The 23,641-nt window shown below is 34.2% G+C and overlaps 2 protein-coding genes across 12 annotated transcripts; both read right to left on the bottom strand.

The window, feature by feature from the left end:
• Window positions 1-667: 667 nt before the first annotated feature.
• On the bottom strand, window positions 668-20,888 carry LOC133311245 (homeobox-leucine zipper protein HOX9-like). 11 transcript variants are annotated; one of them, XR_009751539.1, is made up of 10 exons: window positions 20,487-20,888; window positions 5,351-6,126; window positions 4,251-4,360; window positions 4,004-4,161; window positions 3,833-3,916; window positions 3,604-3,677; window positions 3,258-3,506; window positions 3,040-3,131; window positions 1,491-2,955; window positions 668-914 (listed from the first exon to the last, which is right to left on the bottom strand). XR_009751539.1 is itself a non-coding variant. In XM_061512257.1 (7 exons), the coding sequence occupies exons 1-5, from the start codon at window positions 20,550-20,552 to the stop codon at window positions 3,655-3,657; spliced, it is 450 nt and encodes a 149-aa protein (XP_061368241.1). In that variant the 5' UTR covers window positions 20,553-20,888; the 3' UTR covers window positions 2,857-2,955; window positions 3,040-3,131; window positions 3,258-3,654. The 11 variants fall into 11 exon arrangements, 4 of the variants coding, with proteins under 4 accessions (XP_061368241.1, XP_061368237.1, XP_061368239.1 ...); XR_009751537.1 differs by having other exon boundaries at window positions 3,258-3,603; window positions 3,636-3,677; XR_009751535.1 differs by having other exon boundaries at window positions 3,258-3,337; window positions 3,482-3,916.
• Window positions 16,298-19,498, bottom strand: LOC133311250 (receptor-like protein 7). Its single transcript, XM_061512266.1, has 2 exons — window positions 18,367-19,498; window positions 16,298-18,294 (listed from the first exon to the last, which is right to left on the bottom strand). Exons 1-2 carry the CDS (start codon window positions 19,496-19,498, stop codon window positions 16,298-16,300), a joined length of 3,129 nt encoding a protein of 1,042 aa, XP_061368250.1.
• Window positions 20,889-23,641: the final 2,753 nt, after the last annotated feature.

The raw sequence follows: 23,641 nt of genomic DNA, 5'->3' as shown, positions 1-23,641 counted from the left end.
TAGAGTTAGGACTTTGGAGATCATCTATACGCAACAAACATTCACTACAGCAAAAGTAGGATTTGTACGTCGATTTTTTTTAAGGGACACTGGCGCTTTAAACCGAAGCTGAATTATACTCTGACGGTTATAAAACCAACGTTGGAATTGGCGCCGTTAGATATTTCTATGGCGTTTTTGGGAAACCGCGGGAATAAACGCCAGCGAATTCAAATCATGATAACTACGGTTTTAAACCGCCGTTGAATTTAGAAAAAATTTAAAAAAAAATCAATATATTTTCATCCATTTATTTTTTACAATCCTTTTCCATGATTCTTCAATCTAAACATAAAAGGTCAGAAAAAAAAAATATTTTTCACAACGAAAAATTGCAAATTCATATAATTCACATAGAATATAATTTTTTAATAAAAATATATATTATATTTTTAACATTATGAATAACAATTAATATTTACTTTACACTTGACATTCATCTATTATTACCAAATTTAATGTTTTCCTGTAATACAACAAAACTAATGTAAAACTGGAGCAATTAAATTGATCTTATAGTTCAGATGTCAAACAACATCGAGAACAAGATTCTAGATATTCAAAGCATACTAATAACAAACAAATCATATAATAATAATTGATTGTGCATATACAAACATACATCCAAAAACCACTCACAGCATAGAGAGGAAGCTTTCAATCAATTAATAAGTAATCAGTACTATTGGAAGCATACAAGTGTAGGCGCCTATGGATCCATATACATGAAGACTACCCCTAGCAAGCACAATAAAACCAGAATTTTCATCACTGGAGCTATCATCCGCAAGAAAATTCTCAACAGCATCTTCATGTCTTGCATAGTCCTTGTCTTCTTTTGTCAATTGTAAGATCCCAGGGTGGTTCCATATCTACTACAGACAATAAATTTCTTTATCATCATTATTCACTAAAATAAGCTAGGAAGCAACCATAATTTAACAGTAAGTTCAAGAATAACTGAACATTCATTTTCAGCTCAAAAGTCAAAAAATTTATGAAAGTCATACTAAAATTAATAGAAAATAATGGGGCAATTCTGAACAATAGAAAATAATAGCATGCATGTATATAGTTCTCATCCTTTCCATTGGAGGACTGGACAGAGGTAGTGGTTTTTCCACCCCAACCAACAAGCCATATATATGCAAGTTTTTAGAAAACAGATATTGCGATAATTACATAAATTAAAACTCATGCCATCCTATAACGATTTTATCAGTAACACCTGTCCATTTTGAACCAATGTGAAGTGCTTGATTGATGTTTCTTAACTCTCAGATTATAAATGCTATTATTTCCACTAACTCCATAATAAGGCATACCAGGAATTGTTTTAAGAGATACTTTTGCAACCTACAAATTCAGTAGATTAAGATAACTTGTCCAAAATTCAAATATTATATGTGATCTACAGACATAAATTGAGAAAATATGAAATTGAGACTTACATGAGTACCAGGGCTGTGTTGAGCCAAGATGTGATTATTTAATAATGATTTAGCTCGAATGAGATCATCTTTTGTTGTCCTCCCAACAGGAACTGTTCTTGTTGGACCCTGATCTTTCTCAAGCCCAAATATGTGTTTAGCTTTAGCTGGTGAATTATTCAAGCTTGTTTTCCGGATTGATTTTTGAAAGCTAGGTTTTCTTTACAATTAATGAAAGAAAAAACAAACATTAAAAAATAAAATATAATAAAAAAAGACTAAAAATTAACCACATTAAAGGGTATTCCAATTGAGTGTATACCTACAACTTACGATTCTTTAGTAAAGGATGGTCTTGTTTTCTTTATGATCTCTCAACAAAAATGTGCAAACTTTTTTTATTTTATTTTTTAACTATCATTGGCTAGAAGGAGGTTAAGATCTGCAAAATAAGATTGCAGTCCCTGCAAAATACTTCACAAAGATGCGCTGAATCACTGTTAAGCTATTGTGATTGAACAATTTATATACAGTAGAGAGTGACCAACTGTGATACTAATGTTTAGGTTTGTTTCTAATAAAGGGGAATTCTTAGAAGGTCCATGTTGATAGATCATAAAAATCATTGTAACTGAAAGCAATACCACTTCACTTCCTTTAGTTTTGAAAAATGATACTTGCAAGATGACAATATAAAAGCAACTAAATCACAACAAAACTAAGTTAGGAGTTTAGGTTACGAAAATTGTACAATTGATTATTGTGATTCCCTTTCAACTAAATTCATTCATTCTTAAAAAAATAACAGAGCAATTCAATTACAGTTGGCTATGGGAATTCAGTTGCATGGCTCGTAAATTAGAGGGACATAATTGAAGGAAATGAAAGAACAAATAGAAAGAGGAAAAAACAATGGTGAAGGTAGAATGGTGAATAAGGGCATAATACTAATTAATATTATTTAGAAGGATCTTGCATATGCGTTCCTTACATGATTCAGTGTCCCTATTACAGTATATAGCTCCAATGTAAGGAAGTTCAATACAGCGACATTGCAATGGTAAAAAACACATTATTATCATTATAGCCTGACAACAACAAACACAAACACATACTAAAATGGTTATGATAGCATAACATTCCTCTCAGTAATTTCTGAAGTTACAGGACTACAATAAGACTGGTTACTCTGTGCTTCCCATTTGTCCAAGACAAGTTCCCAAATATGACTTGAATAAGTTTGGTCAAATTAAAAATATATGCTTACCCAAGCTTTGGTTTCTTAATTTAAAAGAATACCATATTTATGTATAAAAATATGCATGAAAATGATGGATATAATACAGGTGGATAACAATGAAAATGATTCCTCATCATACAGTCATACCCCATTTTCAGATAATGGCTTCAAAGGAGCGTGATATATCCTTGCAAGTCCAAAGTCAGCAATTTTAACGACTCTATGTTCCTCTCCTTCACCCATAACCTGATCAAAGAAAATTCACGTAAAGTAAAAATTCACGTAAAATTCACGTAGGGGAGAAAGGAAACAAGATTATGAAAAGCACACCACTTATTCTGAGCTTCATAAAGTATAAGGAACTCAATGGCTTGTGCAGCAGGATCATCAATTTCGATTTTAAGGAAGGATCCTGAGCCAGACTAATAAGAGAAAAGTAAAAGGAAAAATAATCAAACAGTAATGAAATCTATATTTAAATCAGTCAAGCCAGTTTATAAATATTCCTTGAAACTATTTTTCTTCTGCAGTAATTATTGGAAACTTACTTTCACAAATAAGAGTTCTAAGAGCTCTGTTCTTATAATTTTTGGTTCCATCTGAGCAACGAGAAGGGAGTACCCACTTCCTGGAAACATTAAAAAAGTATAAGGGGGAAAATAAATCTCCTTCAAATTACAACATATTCTTGGGTATCAAGTACAACTCCCTAATGTAAAAAGCAAAGAACCACTACAATTTGAAGCCTGAATATCTACTTGTAATGCAGCACCTGGTGCGGAAGAACTAACACCAACCTGCTCCATTGAATACTTGCATCCATTAGCTAAGAGATTACTACAATCTCATTTATCATTCACGTATACAATTCAATATTTTGGGCCAGCCATATACCTGCAATTCAATATTTTGGGCCAGCCATATACCTGCAATTCAATATTTCCCTCAAGGTTGAACTTCCCTGAAAGCTGCTCCAGGGCAAAAAAAGGTTGAACACAAGATAACATGTGCCCAAATAACTAGTAGATATTCAAGCAACTGTCTTATACACAAGTATTTAATGCCTCAAACGGGTTAATATTATTTTCCAATCAGACAGATAACAACCATAGATCTTACGCACCCATGGAAGGTAGGCAGCAGTGAAAGTAAAGAGGCCAAGGAAGCTCATATGAATAAAGGGATTTCGTTTGCTCCACACATAAACCTGAAAAAGAAAAATTAAGCTTTAACATTTGAGACAGATTTTAACATGTGAACTCAATTACCAAAAATATATAAAAATGTGACTAACCATCATATATCATCCCCCCAAGAAGAAAATTCCAGTCAATACAGTGGCACCAAATAAGAGCATGTAAAAGAAATCGGCAGTCCTCCCCCAGAACGAGTTCTCCTCTAGAAGCTTGCAGCACCGAGCAAGGAAAAACATATGAAACAAGAAATCCAAGTCTGCCAAATCAATAAGAAAATACCATGTCAAAGTCAGATGTATGATTCATAAAGCAAATAAAATGAGCATTCTCTTCTTCGTTCAGCACCTTCCATGATCGTCAAATATTTTCTCTAACTTTATGTCTTGTAGAGCAACTAAGGTAGTCTCCAGCATGTAAAGCCCTGCCTGGTTTGCGAAAGTGAACATGGGCAACGCCTGCAATAACTGATTCAATGAAGATACTTTCACACAAGTAGTACAAGAGTATAATAATCAGAAGAGTCGATAGTTGACTTGCAATTCTGACAGGTATAACTGCATTTTTTAAGGTACCAAGTAGAAGATGGGTCTATACTCAGGCAAAAGAAAGAATAAAATCTAAGTAATTCACTATAACTCATAATGTTGAACAACCTCTGAGCCCATTCCTAAAAAATAGCAAGCAATCATAGTGCAACTAAATATTTTCATTATTTTTTTACACCAGAGAAGCCGAGTTGAAGTATATACAGAGAAGGTACATGACATAATAGATGCATGTTCTGTGAAATTGAATAAATTTTGAGCATAACTTTACAGTGCAACACAATATTATACAAGAGAGGTGTATGTGGCGGCCATGCAAGGCTAGTGAGGAGGAATCTTCATGACACATGGCCATCATGCACCACATGGGTCTCATGTAATGGTTGAAGTGTAAGATTTCCAATTGTACTAAAATTCTAAGGTGTCAGAATTAATAAAATTCAGAATTTACCTAGGAAAAATTAACGTGCTGTCATAAAAATACACTACAAATTAAACATTAAATATAAGACAAAAATTATATGCATGAAAAACCAATAATTGAACGGATGAATCTGTATCAGTCCAAACTAAAAATCTTATAGCTGAACATGCATCTTGATTCCCATATGAAACAAGAAAATATTCTGCACTTTAAATCATCCAACTCGTCAACACTGGCACTTCGCCAAATAAACTACTTTTGTATTTCTCAATTCAATTAGCCTCAACCATTATCTTCATTATCCAAACATTACGCCAAACTAATATACACACATTTTGAACCTAAGCCTGCTTAGCTTATGATTTTTAACAGCATAATGTTATTCTACAGTATTGGTTTATTTAAAAAATCACAACCAAAAATCTCAAACAGAACAGCGAAATTGAGAACATTCAGAAAATAGAACCAACGTGTACCTGTTAGAAGCGTGTACTTCCCCATATCTCAACCTCGTTGTTTGCACTAGCTTGAAGTTCGCCATCGACGAGCCACATTATGTTGCTGTGGAAGAGCATCTCGACGTGGCCGGTTTCTCCGCCGGCGAAGTCGCGACGGAAGAGCTCCCGGAAGGGGTCGCAGTTGTAGATGCGAAAGATGGCGTCGATTGCGGCTGCGAAGCAGGAATGGTATGGATTGAATGAGACTCGGAGGAGCGATATGGGAGATTCCGAAGAAGGGGTTTGAGTTTGAGATTGGGGAAGCATTGTGGAATGGAAATTAAAGATTTGGGATTGGTAGAGGAAAAGGTAGGATTAGGGTTGGGGTTTGGCTAAGAATGTGAAGAAGAGAAATAAAGAGTGGCCAGTCAGAAATAGCAACTGATATGCGTTTGTTGCTAAAAAGGAAAAACATATTCGATGCGCTAATGGGATATTTACTATCGTCAAAAGAGAGAGAAAAGACTTAATAAATAGCTTAGGGGCGCTTTAATTGCTTGATTTAGGGTCGGCTTCAAAAACAGCCATCAAAACACCGCCTTTGTATCCCGGTTTTCTTGTAGTGATTGTCAATAACATACATATTCAATAAACAATGCCTAACAAGGCCAAGTCTTTGTTGCTCGATAATCAAGGTCTTTGGGTGCCTAACAAAACTATGTCTTTGAGTGCCTGATAATCTAGGTCCTTGAGTGCTTGATAATCCAAGTCTTTGAAGAATGCCTAGCTAAGCTAGGTCTTTGGAGATCTTCTACCTGCAACAAAAATTGTTAGTAACATACATATTCAATAAATAATGCCCAGCAAATGTGGGTCTTTGGTGCCCAGTAATTCAGGTCTTTGAGTGCTCGATAATCCAGGTACTTGAAGAATGCCTAGCCGAAGTAAGTCTCTAAAGATCTTCTATCTACAAGAATCATTGTCAGTAACATATGCTCAACAAAGCTAGGTCTTTGGTGCCTCAAATTGGAGTTGTAATAGACATACAGAAATCTGAAAACTTGCAAGTAGATGTCATTGTGTGCTTATCATAATCAAAAGGAGAAGATAAAAAGGGTCTAAGAATGAACAACTTATTTAGGTTGCAAATAATGATTGAGTATAATATCTTGCTGTTAAAACTCTTTGACTAATCTATGTTGATAGTCTTGGACTGGATATGGATGATTTATAATTATTTTGAATATTATATAGATAACCTTGTTGGATTGTGTTGTATAGTGAACATATGAGAAAATTATTGGATATATATTGATAAATAGTTCAAATAATAGTTTGCATATAAACCCAATCGGTGAGAGCATGATTATTTGGGTCCATATGGTACAAAGTCGAATAACTTGAATTTAACTCTAGGGTTTTCCCTAAACTGGAGGTAATATTGTTAAGCGTTCACAACTTGATTTCTCTTAGTGTAATACTTCAAACAACTCCAAATCCTTATGTCTCAAAACCCATAACTTCCACTAGTAGGTACCTACCATACAACAAAACCAAACAAAAATACTACACTAAGCCAATAAGACATATTGTTTATGTTGTAGAATGGCATCAGGGGCTTACATGTTAGTAGAATGATAAAGAAAGCCAAGCTATTAGTTCATTGCAGGATTATGGTGACTTGTGAAGATCTATGAGCCATTATGATAGGGGCTTCTTGATAAGGATGTTGCAGTGGCGAATCAAGATTTGGGCTGTCTATGAAGATCATAATTATTCTCTATTTCGAACAATTTTTTAAACTAATTATACTCCACGTTAGCTACTCACGAATGTATTGATAGACTTTTTTTTTTAAGATTTGGAATTGAAATGTGATGTCAAGTTCACTTATTGTGATTTGTCACTTATCCCATAGACATGTATCATTTCTTACAAGGGCTTTTGACTCCTCGGTACCACATAAAAGTTATCCCTTATTCTCGGCTTGGGAGCATTTGATATCGTGAAGTAGCGAAGACTTTAGAATTCATATCCTTTAAAATTACAATTAAAGTTTGGTTAGGGTCACAACCTGCTTCCGCTGCGATCAACCATTATTAAGTATTCCTTGTAATTAATAATTATTCCTATGAGAGGTGTTAGTGGAGTTGTTTCACCAATCTAGGGTTAAATCATAGGCATTTTGTGTGTTTGCTATGGCTGGGAAAATAATTCCCAATGGAGGGTGGTTAGTTTTGCGACCCCACCCCCACAAAATTATTTTTTACTTTTTGATTCAAATGAGTGTTACAGAAAGCCACTGCAATACTCATTAACTTTTTTTTTTTTTAATTATATTGAGTATCACAGACAACCCTCCCCCTGCTACATCATTAACCCTATAACAACCATTCCCCCTCCTATAAATACCCTGATGTCGCTCTCATTACCCTTATTCTATTACTCTCCATCACATCTCTCAAATTTCCTCACACTCTAGCCATTTCTATAATAACCCAAATAATCAAATTACATTAATTAGAAATTAATGCCTATTAGAGGTTAATAAAGTGAAAATCCTGATTTTAAGGTTACGTTTCCACCTGGGGCAAAACGATAATTTGGAAAAAAACTGCCTGAACTTGGACTAATTTTGTGATACACTCCACCGAAGCCCATGAAACTAGGGAATCATACAAGAATTTGAGAGAGGAAGCATGTCAAGATGTGGCTTTGTTTTTCTACAATAATGTCATTCCATTCAATGCAGTAAAGAGTGATGAATTCATTAAGATGTGAGAATCAATTTCAAGACATAGCTTGGGATTTAAGCCACCATCTTACCGTGAGGTCAGGGTCAAATATTTGAAGATTCAATTCAATTTGACAATGGAGGTTATTGAGGAATTCAATGGAAGAAAACAGGGTGCATATTAATGATCGATGGGTGGACTGACAAAAGAAGGAGGACAATAATATTTTTTTTAGTGAACAGTCCTACGGGAACTATTTTCGTGAAGTCTATTGATGCATCTGACATATCCAAGACTACTAAATTTTTTAAAAATGATTGATGTTGTTGTTATGGAGGTTGTGAAGAAAGCGTTATACAAGTTGTGACAAATAATACAATAAATTACAAAACTACTGGAGAAATGTTGATGGAAAAAAAGAAAAAGGTTATATTGGACATTGTGTGTAGCACATTGCATTGATTTAATGTTGGAAGATTTTCAGAAGAAGATACCAGTTCACCGTGACATAATTCGAAGGGTAAAAAATCACAACCTATATTTATTCAAGAACTTCTCTTATTTCTATATTGCTTAAGTTCACCAAAGGGACTAATTTGGTAAGACCGGTTATAACTCGCTTTGCCACATCTTGTCTAACTTTGGGGTGCCTATATGGAAATAAAGGAGTATTGATAAGAATGTTCACCTCTAATGAATGGAAGGCTACTCGGGTTACAAAGACAATTGATGGAAAGCTCATTAAGGATACTATTTTGGACAATGGGTTTTGGAAAATATTATGATTTGCTTGAGGGGTGTTGGTCCTCTAATCAAAGTGCTTCACATGGTTGATTCGAATGAGAAGCCAACCACATGCTTCATTTATGGGGGAATTAATGAGGTTGAAAGAAAGTAATTCAATTTTAGTCTTTGTTTAGTTTGAATTTAAATTTTATAGTCATTGTTTTCTAAACTAATTTTTTTTTTCATTATTTAGTTTTATGCTTATATGGGAAATAATTGATGGAAGATGGATAGACAACTCCATAGCCTTTTGCATGCCGTAGAATATGATGTTAAATGTGCATTATATGATTGCTTAAACATGATGGTGGGGGATTTAGAAGAAATATCTAATATTGATGCTCAATTGGAAGTTTCAAGAGTAAAAAGGGATTTTTGTTGGTAATCCAATAGCCAAGGTTACAATTGAGGGAAGAAAAACTTCAACATAATGGTGTGAGTCTTATGGGGATGATAATCCAGAGCATAAAATTTTTGTTATCCACGTATTAAGCATGACATGCAGTTTTTCTGGGTGTGAGCGAAATTGGAGCGCTTTTGAAATGTTAAAGTTTCAAAAATATGAAATATGAATTGCATTTCATTTCAAAGGTGTAAATTTCATGTTAATTTACTTTTATTGGTCCACACAAAAAGAAGAAACCGTTTCAAGCAAAAGACCATGAATTATGTTATTTTTGTGATGGCTAATACAAGATTGGCTAAGAAGAAGACTTCCAAAAAATCTCTTGCAAACTTTAATGTTGAAATTGATGATATTTCATTTGATGAAGAATGGATTATGGAAGATGATCAGAGTGCTTCCTTTATTCAAGAGTTTGATGATTTAGAGTTGGAACAAAATCAAGAAGAAGGGAACTTGGGGTTACCAAATTTTGATGAAGAATTGCCTGAAGTTGGAGAAGATGCCATAGAAGATGATGATTATGACCTAAATGACTTGATTTGATAATTTAGATTTTTTTTTTGTATTAATTTTGGGGTTTTGCTAGGTTGTGACTTGAATTATTAGAATTTAGTAGTGATTCAGAATTGATGCTGTTGATGCTTTGATGGTTGGATTTGAACTATTTTGTTTCTTTGAAATTATCTAACTTAAATGTCTAAAAGCCACTAGGATTGGTTAGTGGTGAGGGGTTTGGGTAGGTTGTTTTAGGTTATGTGGTTAATTCCCACTTGTATATATATATATATATAAACTTAAATGTCTAAGTTATTTTCATACTTGAATTTGATCATTCATGTGATTTTAATATTTTATATGCACAAGTACAATCTTTCAATCTGTGTCGATATTACGATCTTTGTCGATTTTACTATTTACGATCTTGTTATCCCCTCCCAATTTTAGGTAAAATCTTGATCTTAACAATATTGCTTGAAAGATGAGATTTATATCAAATTTATTCATAAAATTTAAGTGACATTAATTATTTTTTTTTGGTGAAGGGCACAACCCCGAACAAAAACAAAGAAATTACATCAAAGAATGTCTAGCTCTGTGAACAGAGCTAAAATCAGCAAAAAACAACCACCTAATATCAGGGGGGAACATGAAAAATCATAAAATCTTCTTGATCTAGCTTACGAAGGGGAAGATTCGCAAGCCAATCAGCACAAGAATTGCCTTCCCTGTAAGTGTGAAGCAGCCTAACAGTCTAGTCCTTTGAGAGCCATTCCCGTATGCGGGTCACTAAATGAGACTCACGGGATTCATCACCAAGTTTGGTGAGTAAAGTGATAGCATATGCTGAGTCACTTTCCAAAATTTTTTTCCTCCAACCCCCTTCCCAAGCTATTTCCAATCCTTTCAGAATACCCCACAGCTCAGCTATAATTGCTGTGCAGTAGCCTATTCTATAAGAAAAAGCTTCTAACCATTTTCCATCTGAACCTCTAATCAATCCACCACAAGCAGACATACCTGGATTACCTTTAGAAGCCCCATCAGTATTAATCTTTATCCAATCATCATCAGGGGGGATCCATCTAATAAACTTCCCAGGCAAAATAGTCCTATGCAAACTATTATTATCTGAATCCACAGATAACATAATCTCCCTAGCGAACAACAAAATGACATCCAGATTATACCTGTTAAACAAACTTCCCGAACCATGCATCATGCCATTCCTCCAAGTCCAAGCCTTCCAAATGGTTATCCCAAACAATAGCGCCCAGGGGATATTAAAACAGATAGAAGACAGCTGCTTCAAGTTTACCATTAGCCAATCCTGCAAATTCAAAACATAAAAATCTGGAACCACCAAATGGGGGGAAACCCGGTTCCAAATACTCCCAATACTAGGACAATCTCTCAACAAATGTAAGGTAGTTTCAATATTTTGGTTACAGACCAAACAAGTTGAGCTTCCCAAATTAAATTTGTTCAACCTACTCTTTGTTAATAATCTGTCATGACCTACTTTCCAAATAAAAAACTTTATTCTCTGAGGTCCAAACCACTTCCAGATAAGCTTCCACAAACCCGGATTCCCACTTTGAGCGAGATAAGGATCAGCAAGGACGACATATAGCCCTTTCACATAAACTTTAGGAGAATGAGGAAGATACCAATGAACTTTATCAGCTCCGTCATTGCAATTAGGGGGCAGGATACTTCTGATTTTGAAAATAACATCAGCAGGCAACCAATTACTTAGATCTTCCAAATTCCAATTACCATGAGTATCAACAAACTGGTTAACCTTTTTACTAATATCATCCCACCCGATTGGATGAGTAGCCTGATCTAGAAATCGCCCAGAATTATTCACCCATTTATCTTTCCAGAATTTGACTGAGCTACCATCACCAATTTCCCAAACTAAGAAATCCTCAAGCTTTTTCCAGACATTACACACTTGCTTCCAAGTTCTGGAATCCCCTGATTTTGATTGGAATATGCTAATGTCTACCCTTGCTTATGCATATTTAGCTCTAAGGACCTGGACCCAAAGAGCCTTGGGTTGGGAATAGACATCCCAAGCTAGCTTGGCTGTGAAAGCTTCATTCATGAATTTCAGCTTTTTTAGACCAAGATCTCCTTCCATCTTTGGCTTTGTAATCGTATCCCAATTAATTTGATGCATGTGTCTTCTACCATCACTATCCCCCCAAATGAATCTTCTAATAAATTTCTCTATTTCCAAACAAACAGCATTAGGAAAACCACCAGCTTGCATTTGGAAGTAAGGAATAGTTGCTAGAGAAGATTGAGCAAGAGTAACTCTACCTGCTAGAGATAAACAGTTAGATTTCCACCCCGTGAGTTTATCATTAATTCTATCAATAGTTGCCCTATAGGAATCTTTTGTGACTCGGCCATGCTGCATCCAAGATCCCAAATAGCGACCCACATTCCTAACTTTCTTGAAGTTACAGATATTTGAGATGTTACTGGCCATCTCCCCCGGGGTATTCTTAGAGAAAAAGATACTTGTCTTCTGAATGCTGACCTTTTGCCCTGAGATTTCACCAAACAAATCCAAACACTTCAGCACAACCTTTATCTGATCCACACTAGCCTCAGCAAAAAGCATCAGATCATCTGCAAACATCAAATGAGACAATTTTGGACCCTCTTTCCCTATTTGAAAAGGCTTCCAAAGATCACCATTGACAGCTATTTGAACAATATGAGAGAATTTTTCCATGCCCATGACAAAAAGGTAAGGTGATAATGGGTCACCTTGCCTTATGCCACGAGAAGGCTGAAAATCATCAGTCAAGTTACCATTCCACAGAATATTCATATTAGCAGAGGAGATAGCTTGCATAATAACATAGCTTGCATAATAACATCAACCAGCTTTTGAGGCAATTTCATTTCCTTCATTGTATTCTCCAAAAAATTCCAATTTATCCTATCATAAGCCTTTTCAAAATCAACCTTTATGATGAACTCTCTACACATAAGATTTGATTCAAATTTGGCAAAGTATGGATACAACAACTAAGTTTTATGATTCTTAGCTTGATGCTCTCAAGTGGATCAAGCCAACAAGAAAGTTCTTCACACACACATACTTAATACTCCAGAAGCCAAAAAGCCAAGAGAAGTAAAGCTAACAAGGGTCCCAAAGTTGAAGTGTAAGCCAAGGTAGAAAGGCAACTCTCACGTGTACATTGTTGTTGGAATGCTACATTAGAACTGCTCATCTCAATAATAGTCATTGCTGCAATTATGCTGTTAAATTTATGCAAGCCAATTAATCATTTTCTTTCTTTGTTACTCGAGGACGAGCAACGTTTTGAGTTTGGAGTGTGATAACTCTCCCAAATGAGAGTTAATTTGTTATTTTTATGATGAATTTGTTGCATAAATTCCATATAAGTTAACCGCTTTGCATTGTAGTTGAGCTAATTATTGTATATTTATGATTAAGTGCTTTGAGATGACTAAGTATGGAAAATAAGACAATATCCCTTGATTTTGTGTAAGAAAAGATGACTTGTTGAATGTTTGTCTTCGCAGGGAAAATTGACATAAGAATGCTGTAGCAGAGAAGCTGACGAAGTAATGATATAGCAAGCGCTACAGCATGACAGCGTGGACAAAGGGACAACCGAACTTTTGAATTTCAAAAGTTAGTTATTCCCCAACAATGCACCAGCAAGCAAGGGAAGTTTCTGAAGATTTAATCTTATCCCAAAATCACAAGGATCAAGGACGATATTCAAAGATTTAGTCTTATCCTAAAATCCCAAAGAACAAGGACAACAAACCTTTATTCGGTCAACAACATTGACACAAGAAATCCAAGAAGATCAAGATCTTATCCAAGCAAGTGTCAACAGCCCAAGAATCTAGGGATACGATAAGGCTGCAGCAACAAGATTCATGAATTTTCACTCATAACCCTAAAGCCCAATTATCCAACCACTTTTCCTATTTAAAGAGGAGTTCCCCCACGGATTCAACAAGCGAGAGAGAGGTCAGAAAGGCAAGAAAGAAGGGAGGGGAAGAGTGTAGTACCCCTCCCACGTTTTAGAGAGAGAAAGTAAGGTTCTTGGAGGAGGAAGAGCTGCTGGAGCAGTGTTGGAGCAAAGCAGTGACGACGTTTTCCTACAGCATTCGTTTTCATCTTCTTTTCTTTTTCCCAATGAGTTCTTTCTTTCTTTTCTCTTTTTTATTTAATTCCATTATGAGCTAAATTGCTCTATAGGTTATGTGATAAAGTACCTATGCTGTAACATTGAGATGTATGCCTAAACTTTATTTTTATTAATGTTTAATTAGTTATTCAACGAGTTTGCTTAATCTTATTCATGTGTGCATGTCGAGAGATACATATGTGATATTGAGGAGGTTGGGGCCGAGAGGTTTTCGAATCCAGACCCTTGTTGAATTGTGTGGATTAATTAGGTTAAGAATAACTTGATTAAGTTGTGGGTAGAGAGATCATTCACACCACATAGCCTTTGAACTTGAACTTTAAGAATTCAGTGATTAGTTTGGCCATAGAGATGTGGGAATTAGTTATTGGGTATATATGTTAGGTTGGCCAAAAGCCCCAGCATACTTTAGTGTTCGGTTACTAATTAAGCATTGATATAGCATCGTTAAAGCATTATTTCAGTATTGCTGTATCAGGGAAATTGAATCTGACCTATATCTCATCCATCATCTTAATACCTTTGAATTTAGTTTACTGTTTTCTTATTTTTAATTGTCTTTTATTTTATAAACCCCACCATAAAAATCAATCTTTTTATAATTTCTTTACTTAAATAATTATTGCTTTATAAATCATCTCCGTGGGAACGATACCTGGACTCACACATCCCTTTATTACTTGTGACACGTGCACTTGCGTATTTGTGTGGAAGAATTAATTGATTACAAATTGCACAACAGTGCCCAAATGTTCAAAATTGGGAGAAGGGGCCGCGGGGTGTGTGTGTGTGTGAGAGGTTTGCATATTCTATTATCCCAAACTATAGGATTGAATAAATCTTCCTTAATCTCCATTCTAAGTAATTTAATGGCTCTATTGCTTCCTCTTTCTGACAGTGCTGGTCATTTGTGCTGATTACACTCCCAACAACTCACTCTCTGGCAAGCTTCCCTCAGTGTGACCTTAGGAGCAAGAAAAATTAGAGGGTTAAGATCTTGGAAATTAGGGGAGATGAAGACCTGTTTTGAATACTAAAGCACCGAAAGGTCCACTTAAGATAGACACATGGAACCCTTGATATAATTGTCCCCCTTTTGAATGGGTTTAATGTGATGTCAACTTCTATAATTTAAAGACGAAATTTATGCTAAAATCATTTTCTAGGGATTAAAATAATAGTTCACTCTTTTTTTTCTAAATCATTGTAGGTACTGAATATCTCAATTTCTTCCCTTCTTCAATACGCGCAAATTTTCAAAATTTGCATGTTGGACACATACACGCTCCGGCACACGGTCAACATTTGAGGACACGCGGTCAACTCTCCGACACGTTTTTCCGACACGTGATCAACTTTTTTCGACACGTAGTCAACGCTCGAACACGTTTTTTTTTTTAGTCTTAATTTTATTTTATTAATTAAAAATAAAAAAATTTATTTATAAATCAAATTTTTTCTGTTATGAAATTTGATATAAAAAATTAACAAGATACGCAAAATTATTTTTATTTATATTTATGTTATGAAATTTGAATATTTGATTGGTTATATGACTTATTATGGACTGTTATATATATTAAATATAAATTATATTATATATATTAAAAATATTATTTAATATCAAAACGTGTCCCAACGTGTCGAAATTTGCCATTTTTAGAATTAACGTGTCGGCGTGTCGTGTCGTGTCGTGTTCCGTGTCAGTGTCCGTGCATTATAGATCCTCACGTCCATATTTGTTAGTTAAATATATGTAGTAAATATTTTTTTGGTACACATTATATATGTAAATATTTTTTAAAAAAGATTTTTTTTTAAAAAAAAAAACCTTTACATTTGCTCTTATTACATTAGCCAAAAACTATTGCGCAAGCTTATATAATTAACATTCCTACACACTAATTATTTTGTCCCATCACTTTAAAAAATTTCACTTTCCAAAAATGGTAGCTGATAAAAACTAGTATAATTATTTGGGGAAGGATCCGTTTACAAATTTTTTTTACAAATTTTTGCTTATTACACTATGTGCTCTCGGGTAGTGTAATCTAGTGTTCTCCCGAGAGAACATAGTATAATTTGTAAGAGTTTATAAACAAAAAGTTTATAAATATAACTCTCCCCTAATTATTTATGCAATTCAACAATTAAACTAGCACTTAATGAAAAACAGAGATAATAGTTGTAGACACACACAAACAGACTTTTCCATTTTTATAAAGAAACTTCCGAAAATTACACACACAAACTTGAAGAAATAAACCCTAAGAACAACTGAAATGAGAAATAGGGAATGTAAATGGAAGAAGATAACTTCACTACTTATTAGCACACTCACTAATCACTAATGCCACCACCTTAAAACTGTGTACCTTTGTCCTCTGCGAGTTACATAGTCAAGATACAGCTGAGGGAAGATCCAGCAAAGAATTTTGTTCACAAGTTGCCAATACGACACCCTCCATTGCTTACAAAACAAGAGGGGACCAATGACAATTCCGAGGCCAAAAACCAATCCCATTTCCACACTTATAAAATTCCAGTCAATTGAACAAGCTAGCCTTCTACATGGTTTTTCAGCAATGTGATCTTTATCATCTGGTTTTTCAGTCAATGGAGGACCATATAGCCCATCATTGCCTTCAAAGGAAGAAGCTTGAAATGACTGTAGTTGGGTTCCTGTTGGGATCTTCCCTACCAGATGATTGAAGGAGAGGTTCAGATACGAAAGGAATGACAAACTTGAAAGCTGCACAGGAATTTCTCCACCCAAAGAGTTCTGGGACAGGTCCAAGGACTCCAGGTTTTTCAGTTTCCCTATAGATGATGGGATTGCACCAGAGAGAGCATTGTTTGAGAAGTCGAGACCATGGAGTGCTTTAAAATCCATTAGCTCCTCCGGTATTGTTCCTTCAAAATGGTTGGATGAAAAATCAATGATTGTGAAGGCTGTCAGAATTTTAACCAGCTCCATCCGTTGACCTTTGCTTGTGACTGTCACTGAATCCTGATAATATGATGGAGCAAATTGAAAAACCTGAAATTGGATGTGATTTACCTTGGATTCAGCTGGGTTTTGATCATACATCATTGCCTCCCAACTTGTGAAGTATTTTCCAGGTAGTCCACCACTGAAGTTGTTAAACGCTAGATCAACTATCTGAATCATGTGCCAAGTACCAGTGGTGTTTTGACATCCAATCGGACCACAAAATTTGTTTTGCCGCAGGACCAGGACACGGAGTGTGGATATTTTCTTCAAGAAGCATGGAAAGCCATCAATAATCCGGTTTTTTGCGAGGTTTAGCACTTCTAATGTTATGCAATTAACAAGAGATTGAGGAATCCGTCCATCTAATTCATTTTCTTGGAGACCCAGAGTCCTTAGAGCACAGGAAACTGGAAACATATCTGGGATGGGACCTTTGAGTTTGTTCTTACTCAGATTTAATACCCCAAGCTTCTCACTCACATTCATTAAACATGAGGGGATTCTTCCGGAAATGTTATTATTGGAAAGATCAAGCACTTGAAGACTTGAAGCATTGCATAGGGAATCAGGGATGCTGCCATGAAGAGTATTGTTTGAAAGAGAAAGAAAAATTGTGAGAGACAGGTAATTACCAATGTCCTGTGGGATAACAGCACTAAATTTGTTACTTGAGTAATCCAAATAGGTGACAGGAGATTTTGGAAAAAAAGGTATTGGCCCCTGCAGTTGGTTGTGATGAAGGTCAAGGACTACGAAGTTGGAAGTAAGATTCTGCAAAGGTCCTTCCAAGTCAGTCAGCAAATTGTGAGAAATATTAAGGCTTTCAAGATTATATAGATTCCAAATCCAGTTGGGCACTTTTCCTTGAATCTGGTTATCTGAAAGGTCTAAAGAGTATAACATGGACTGGTTTCTCAAGAAGTCAGGAAAAGTTTTCAAGTTGCAGGATGCCAATTTTAGATTGCCTATGTCAGGAAAGGAAGACATATCAGCATGAATAACATTAACATTGACTGATAATTTGTTGTATGAAAGGTCTAGTATAGTTAAATTTCTGAGCTCCAAAAGCTTATTTAGCTCCAATGATCCATTGAACTTGTTTGAGGAAAGTTCGAGGATTGAGAGTGTACTGAGCTGGAAGATAGACGCTGGAAAAGACCCTGATAGATTATTGCTACTTAAATCGAGGGTGTTTAATATAGAGGAAGAGACATTTGTGAAATTGTCTAGTTGACTGAACTGGTTGTAGGAAAGCTGAATTCTCTGCAGTAATGGGAGTGCAAAAAGGGATGAAGGAATGCTCCCATCCATAGAATTAAACCGCAAGTCAATGCTGACAAGACTGTGCAGTCCTTCAAAGTGAGAAGATGATGGAATTGCACCACTTAAACCATTATGAGAAAGGTCTAAGTGGGTAAGATTTTTGGCCATACCAAATGATGTCATCGGACCTGTGAAGCTGTTAGATGACAAATCCACGTAACAGAGTTCTGTGAGGTTTGACAGTGAATTGGGAAGTGTTCCGTTAAATTGACAATAAGAAAGATCCAATTCAGATAAGTGCCTCATGTTACCAATAGAGGGTGGAAATTCTCCAGAGAAGTTTGTGTTACTTACTCTTAGGGTCTGGAGAGATCCACTCAGTGGGAAGTCTGGAAAGAAACCAAGGAGAATTTCGTTGTATGATATGTCAATAACTGACAATGTTTCAATCTGGAAGATCTCCTGTGGAAAAGTTCCAGTCAACCCGCAATAATCAAGACTGAGGGTGGTCAGATTTTTCAAATTGGCAAATGTTTCTGGCACTGGTGATGATAAATAGTTCCCATCAAGAATAATGACAGATAGGTTCTCAAGTCTTGCAAGGGAAGAATCAAGGGGTCCTGAGAGATTGCATTGCCTCATGCTCAATTCTTGCAGGTCAGGCAACGACAACAAAGCATTGCACCATTCCTGTCCCTGTGCTGTTATACTTACACCATCCAGATACAGTTGCCTAATACTGGTGAGATTTTGGATAAGCTTTTGTAGATTTGGGTTCTCAAGTTTCAACTCTTGCCCTGTTAAAAAGGAAAGAGAAGAGATATCAAGAGTAACCAACCTTGTCAGCTGAGAAATCTCTATTGGAATCTGCCCCACAAAGCTAGCATATGACAAATTCAGATAAGTTAACTTCTCCAACTTGTTGAATCCGGATGGAATGGCAGAATTGAAATTGTTATCAGCCAAGTTCAATTTCTGGAGATGTTGGAGACTGAAAAGAATACTTGAATTGTCAAATCCACCAGAGATTGATTCTCCACTCAGGTCAAGGCCAATAACATGTCCCTCATCATCACAGGTTACACCACTCCAACTACAGCAAGCAAAGCTTTGATTCCATAACTTTAGTTTGCTGGAACTTTTAGGGTTGAATATGAGGTTGTTCTTTAGTTGGAGAAGCAATGATTGCTGATCCTCAAGACATTTGCCAGAGGCGACAGAAATGTGGATACTGAGATATATCCAGTAGCTGAGGATGAAGGAAAGGAATGAAACTAACATAATTCTCATTGGTGTCTACACTTAGTGACAACCAAAGAGCACAAGACTGAAGAAGTGAGGGAACAAATGGTGGTCTCATAAAGTTGCAAACAATGTCCAAAGTCATAGCTTGACTTTGTAGAATGCTATTTACCAGAAAAGAAAGAAAAATACTGTTCAGCGCTTCAGTTAGTTGTAGAGTGTAGACCCAAATTAATTTTTGTTCCATTCTACACGTTTCTTGTCGGCCACTCTTATTGAGCATTGTTTTTCTGGGTTAGCTTCTTAGATTGGACTCAGAACAATGACCCAACATCATTCAAGATTCAACATAATTTTTTTCTCATTCATTCTTTCTTCCCATCTTTTTCTAAATAAAAAAAAATATTGGTGTAAGTTTTCTTGATAAAAAGGATGATTATGTAGTAAACACGATATATAAGAGAACATAGATAATTTACCCATTAAAAATATTTCCGATTTCTCTCATTGAAACACTTACAGTATAGTAAACTATGATTTTTGGTAGTCTTATGAGCTAAAAATGATGAACATTTGTTTAATTTGATTTTGGTTGAAAAAAAGTTAGGGTGAGGGAATAATTGTCCTAGCTCAGGGTCAAGGTAGAACTCTCAGTCAACACTTATAGGAAACTTACAAATAATTTACTAACAAAAGATATACGGAGTCTAACCCCAGGTATGCGTTAATATGGGTCCAGCCAACTCATGTTGACACATCTTTGACTAATTTCACCTACCTAAAATTGTTACAAAAATAACATGTAAATGTGAATTGAAAAAAAAAAAAAAAAACCCGTATATGTATTTGAGTCATTTCCCAATTCTTATAACCCTAGTTTAGAACTCCTTTTTGGCCTTTAGAAATCACAAAAATAAATGAAATAAACTTTAACATCACATATCACAGCTTTTTTTTTCAATAATTAAAAAAATAGCACACATAACATACAAACTTCAATTGTATTTTTTTTAATAAATCCACAAAAATTGGGTACCTGTTGGGATCTTCGACAAGCAGATGACTGAAGGAGAGGTTCAGATGCGAAAGGAATGACAAACATGATAGATGTAGTGGAATTTCTCCAAGCAAAGAATCCATGTATTTCAGGTTCCCTGTGTATGATGGGATTTTCACCAGAGAGAGCATTGTTTGAAAAGTTTTATAATACAATACAGCTTTCTCTTGCGTAATTGGAGATAGCATGGTCTCACGGTGGCAGGAAGGTTATAATTGAAGGAGACTCCCTTACAGCTATCTTAATGGTCAAAAATGGGTGCCAACCACATCGCCCTCGCTCTCCTTTGGTGGATGTAGTGACCTCTATACGAGGGATGCCATGGGTGTTTGTTTTCCCAGGCTAGTCGTGTCGTAGCGACTGTTTCAATACCGTTTTTAACAGTAGTTTTTTTGGTTCAGAAAATAAATAAATAAGTAAGGGCTTTAACGTTTCTATTATAGATGTAGATAAATCTTCTCAAAATGATGTTATTCTATGTTAAAAAATTCAAAATTATAATTAAAAAAATTATTATAATCTTGAAATGAATTATAATTATAAAAATATCTTTATAATTATAATTTTCGTCTCAAAATGACATCTTTTTGGATCAAATGTGAATAATTTATCTATATTGACTGCAAAAAAATCAAACCCATAAATAAATAAAAAGACATGTTCCAAATTTTTTTTTAAAACAATTTTTTGATTTTCATATAAAAGTATATAAAAACCTATTTGATACGGTTTATTTTATTAAAAAAAATTAAAATTATATCTATATTTTTTTAAAAATATCAAATTTAGAAAAAATATCCGAGCTGTTTTCGTTTTGTCTTTGGATTTTCAACTTTTAAAATAAAAAATATATAAAAAACACTAATTTCATTAATTATTCTAAAAAATAGTTTTAATAACTAAATACCAGACCACAATCGAACATATTATATTACTATTTTGTTTTTACCTTATCATTGGTTTCCGATAAAATATATAATAATTGGAGTTGGGATTTAGGAAAAAAATAGGGAAATATATTTTACATATTACATATTATAATTTTTTCTTTGTTTTTTCTCTCCTTTTTAGTGGGTCTCATCTATTATATATATATATATATATATATATATATATATATATATATATATATATATATATATATATATGAGATCAAATTGTCTTATACAACATAAAAAATATATTATATATAAAAATTTAACATATTTTAAAAAAGGTTTAATGTTTTTTCAGGAGATAAAATTATCTTCAGCGAGTCTAAAATAACATTATTTTAGAATTTAATATTTAAAATTTATAATGATAAAGACAAATGTAACCGTAAAATAAATTAGAATTTTAAAAATACATTTTTTAACCTCAAAACAACGTGTCGTTTTGGGTTCATTAGAAATAAATTATCTACATTGACCGGAAATTCATTAAACTCTTTGAAAAAACAGTGATATATATAAGAGAAATGAAAGTAAAATTTTCAAAATATACCGAATTTCTTGTATAGGAGATAATCTTTACTTTTTTTTTATGCTTACGCTAGTTAATTTTTTTTTTTTTTAATGTAACGGTGTTGGAGAAAAATAGATCGAATAATAAATTCTACAAATCGAATTGGTTCAAATGATATATGTATAATTCCGCTTAAGTATGGTCTTGCATTCAAGTCATTGTGAATGGAAAAAAAATAATCTTTGGGAGAGTTAACTCTACTATAATGTGGAAGTTCCCGGCTCTAACGATTGAAGGATACATGTGATTTATTAAAAAAAAAAATTTAATATAATTCATGGCTTTAATGTTTCTACGTTGGATGTATATAAGTTATTTACGTTCGCTCTCAAAACAACATCTTCTCAAAATAATGTGATTTTGGGTTAAAAAATTAAAAATTATAATTAAAAATACTATTCTAACATTGAAATAAATTATAATTACAAAAATACCTTGATTTTCGTCTCAAAACAACATTGTTTTAGGCTCAATGTAAATAAATTATCTCCGTGTTAAGCGTATAAAAAGAGCGAACCCATAATTTATTTCATTTCATTGATTAATTACTTGAGTTGAAACAATCACATGCAAACCTTTTAGCTTTCTCAATTATAGAAACAAGGCTTAAATAGAGGTCTGTTTATAGTAAGTGCATTAGAATACGGGGTTCAAATCATATCAAATGTTCATATGATTCGATAGTTATACGACCTATCTGTGAGGAGGTGTATATCTTTTCTGAACTGTACTCTGTATACTTTTTTTCTGCCTTTTTTCTTTTTCTTTTTCGATTTCTAAATTGATGAACTGCCATAATTTTAAGTCTTTATTATCTTTTTGTTGCGGTGCATTGCAGTGATAAATATCAATGGTAATATGGATTGTAAATTAGGGTTCTTATTTGTGAATATCAATAAGATGTGTATTGTTAGAGTAGCACATATTGCATTGATGATTGTAAATGATAGTTTTAATGTCAACAGAAATTCTCTTTATTGAATTGCTTCATCAAACTGGGATTATGCAAACTGTGAGGTCAAACCATTCTACCAAAGCTTCAAGAATTTTGCTGAAAAGAAAGTCCTCTTGCTGATGTGTATTTGCAGGGGGTGGGTTAGGGGTAGCCATGGCCTCCCTGAAATTAATATATATATATATATATATATATATATATATATATATATATATATATATATGCTATTTGACCATTTTGCCTCTTATTAATTAATTAATAACCATTTTGTCCCTGATTCAAAACTATCCACCAATCTGCCCTTCTTTAATCGATTAACTTGCATTTTTAATCGATTAAATGGTTGTTGGGAGATTTAATCGACTAAATCTCCCTACTTAATCGATTAAAAAATCATACTGACTTGTTTTCCTTTGTTGCTTGTTGGGAGATTTAATCGATTAAATAGGGAGATTTAGTCGATTAAATCTCCCAACAACCATTTTTACCTGTTTTGACCATTTAATCGATTAAAAATGCAAGGTAGTCGATTAAAGATGGACAGATTGGTAGATAGTTTCGAATCAGGGGCAAAATAGCTATTAATTAATTAATGAAGGGCAAAAGGGTGAAAAAGCCTATATATATATATATATATATATTCTTATTTGTCACATAGGATAACTATTGATAT

This window comes from Gastrolobium bilobum, unplaced genomic scaffold (assembly GCF_033153095.1).
Source record: "Gastrolobium bilobum isolate Gb01-03AN ecotype WA unplaced genomic scaffold, APGP_CSIRO_Gbil_v1 utg9958, whole genome shotgun sequence".
Lineage (NCBI taxonomy): Eukaryota > Viridiplantae > Streptophyta > Magnoliopsida > Fabales > Fabaceae > Gastrolobium > Gastrolobium bilobum.
Note: the sequence above shows the minus strand (reverse complement) of the source record. Positions and strands in the feature narration are given on the sequence as shown.

What these genes read in the sequence shown, in the direction of transcription:
- LOC133311245 (XM_061512253.1), bottom strand. Translation starts at nt 20,552, where the DNA reads ATGTTTGTCATTCCTTTCGCATCTGAACCTCTCCTTCAGTCATCTGCT. An exon ending in TGGGGGGATGATATATGATG is followed by an intron (nt 3,917 to 4,003) that starts GTTAGTCACATT and finishes TTTCTTTTTCAG; the next exon opens with GTTTATGTGTGGAGCAAACG. An exon ending in CTGCTGCCTACCTTCCATGG is followed by an intron (nt 3,636 to 3,832) that starts GTGCGTAAGATC and finishes ATTGAATTGCAG; the next exon opens with GTATATGGCTGGCCCAAAAT.
- LOC133311250 (XM_061512266.1), bottom strand. Translation starts at nt 19,498, where the DNA reads ATGAGAATTATGTTAGTTTCATTCCTTTCCTTCATCCTCAGCTACTGG. An exon ending in ATCATTTGGTATGGCCAAAA is followed by an intron (nt 18,295 to 18,366) that starts ATCTTACCCACT and finishes ACTTTGAAGGAC; the next exon opens with TGCACAGTCTTGTCAGCATT.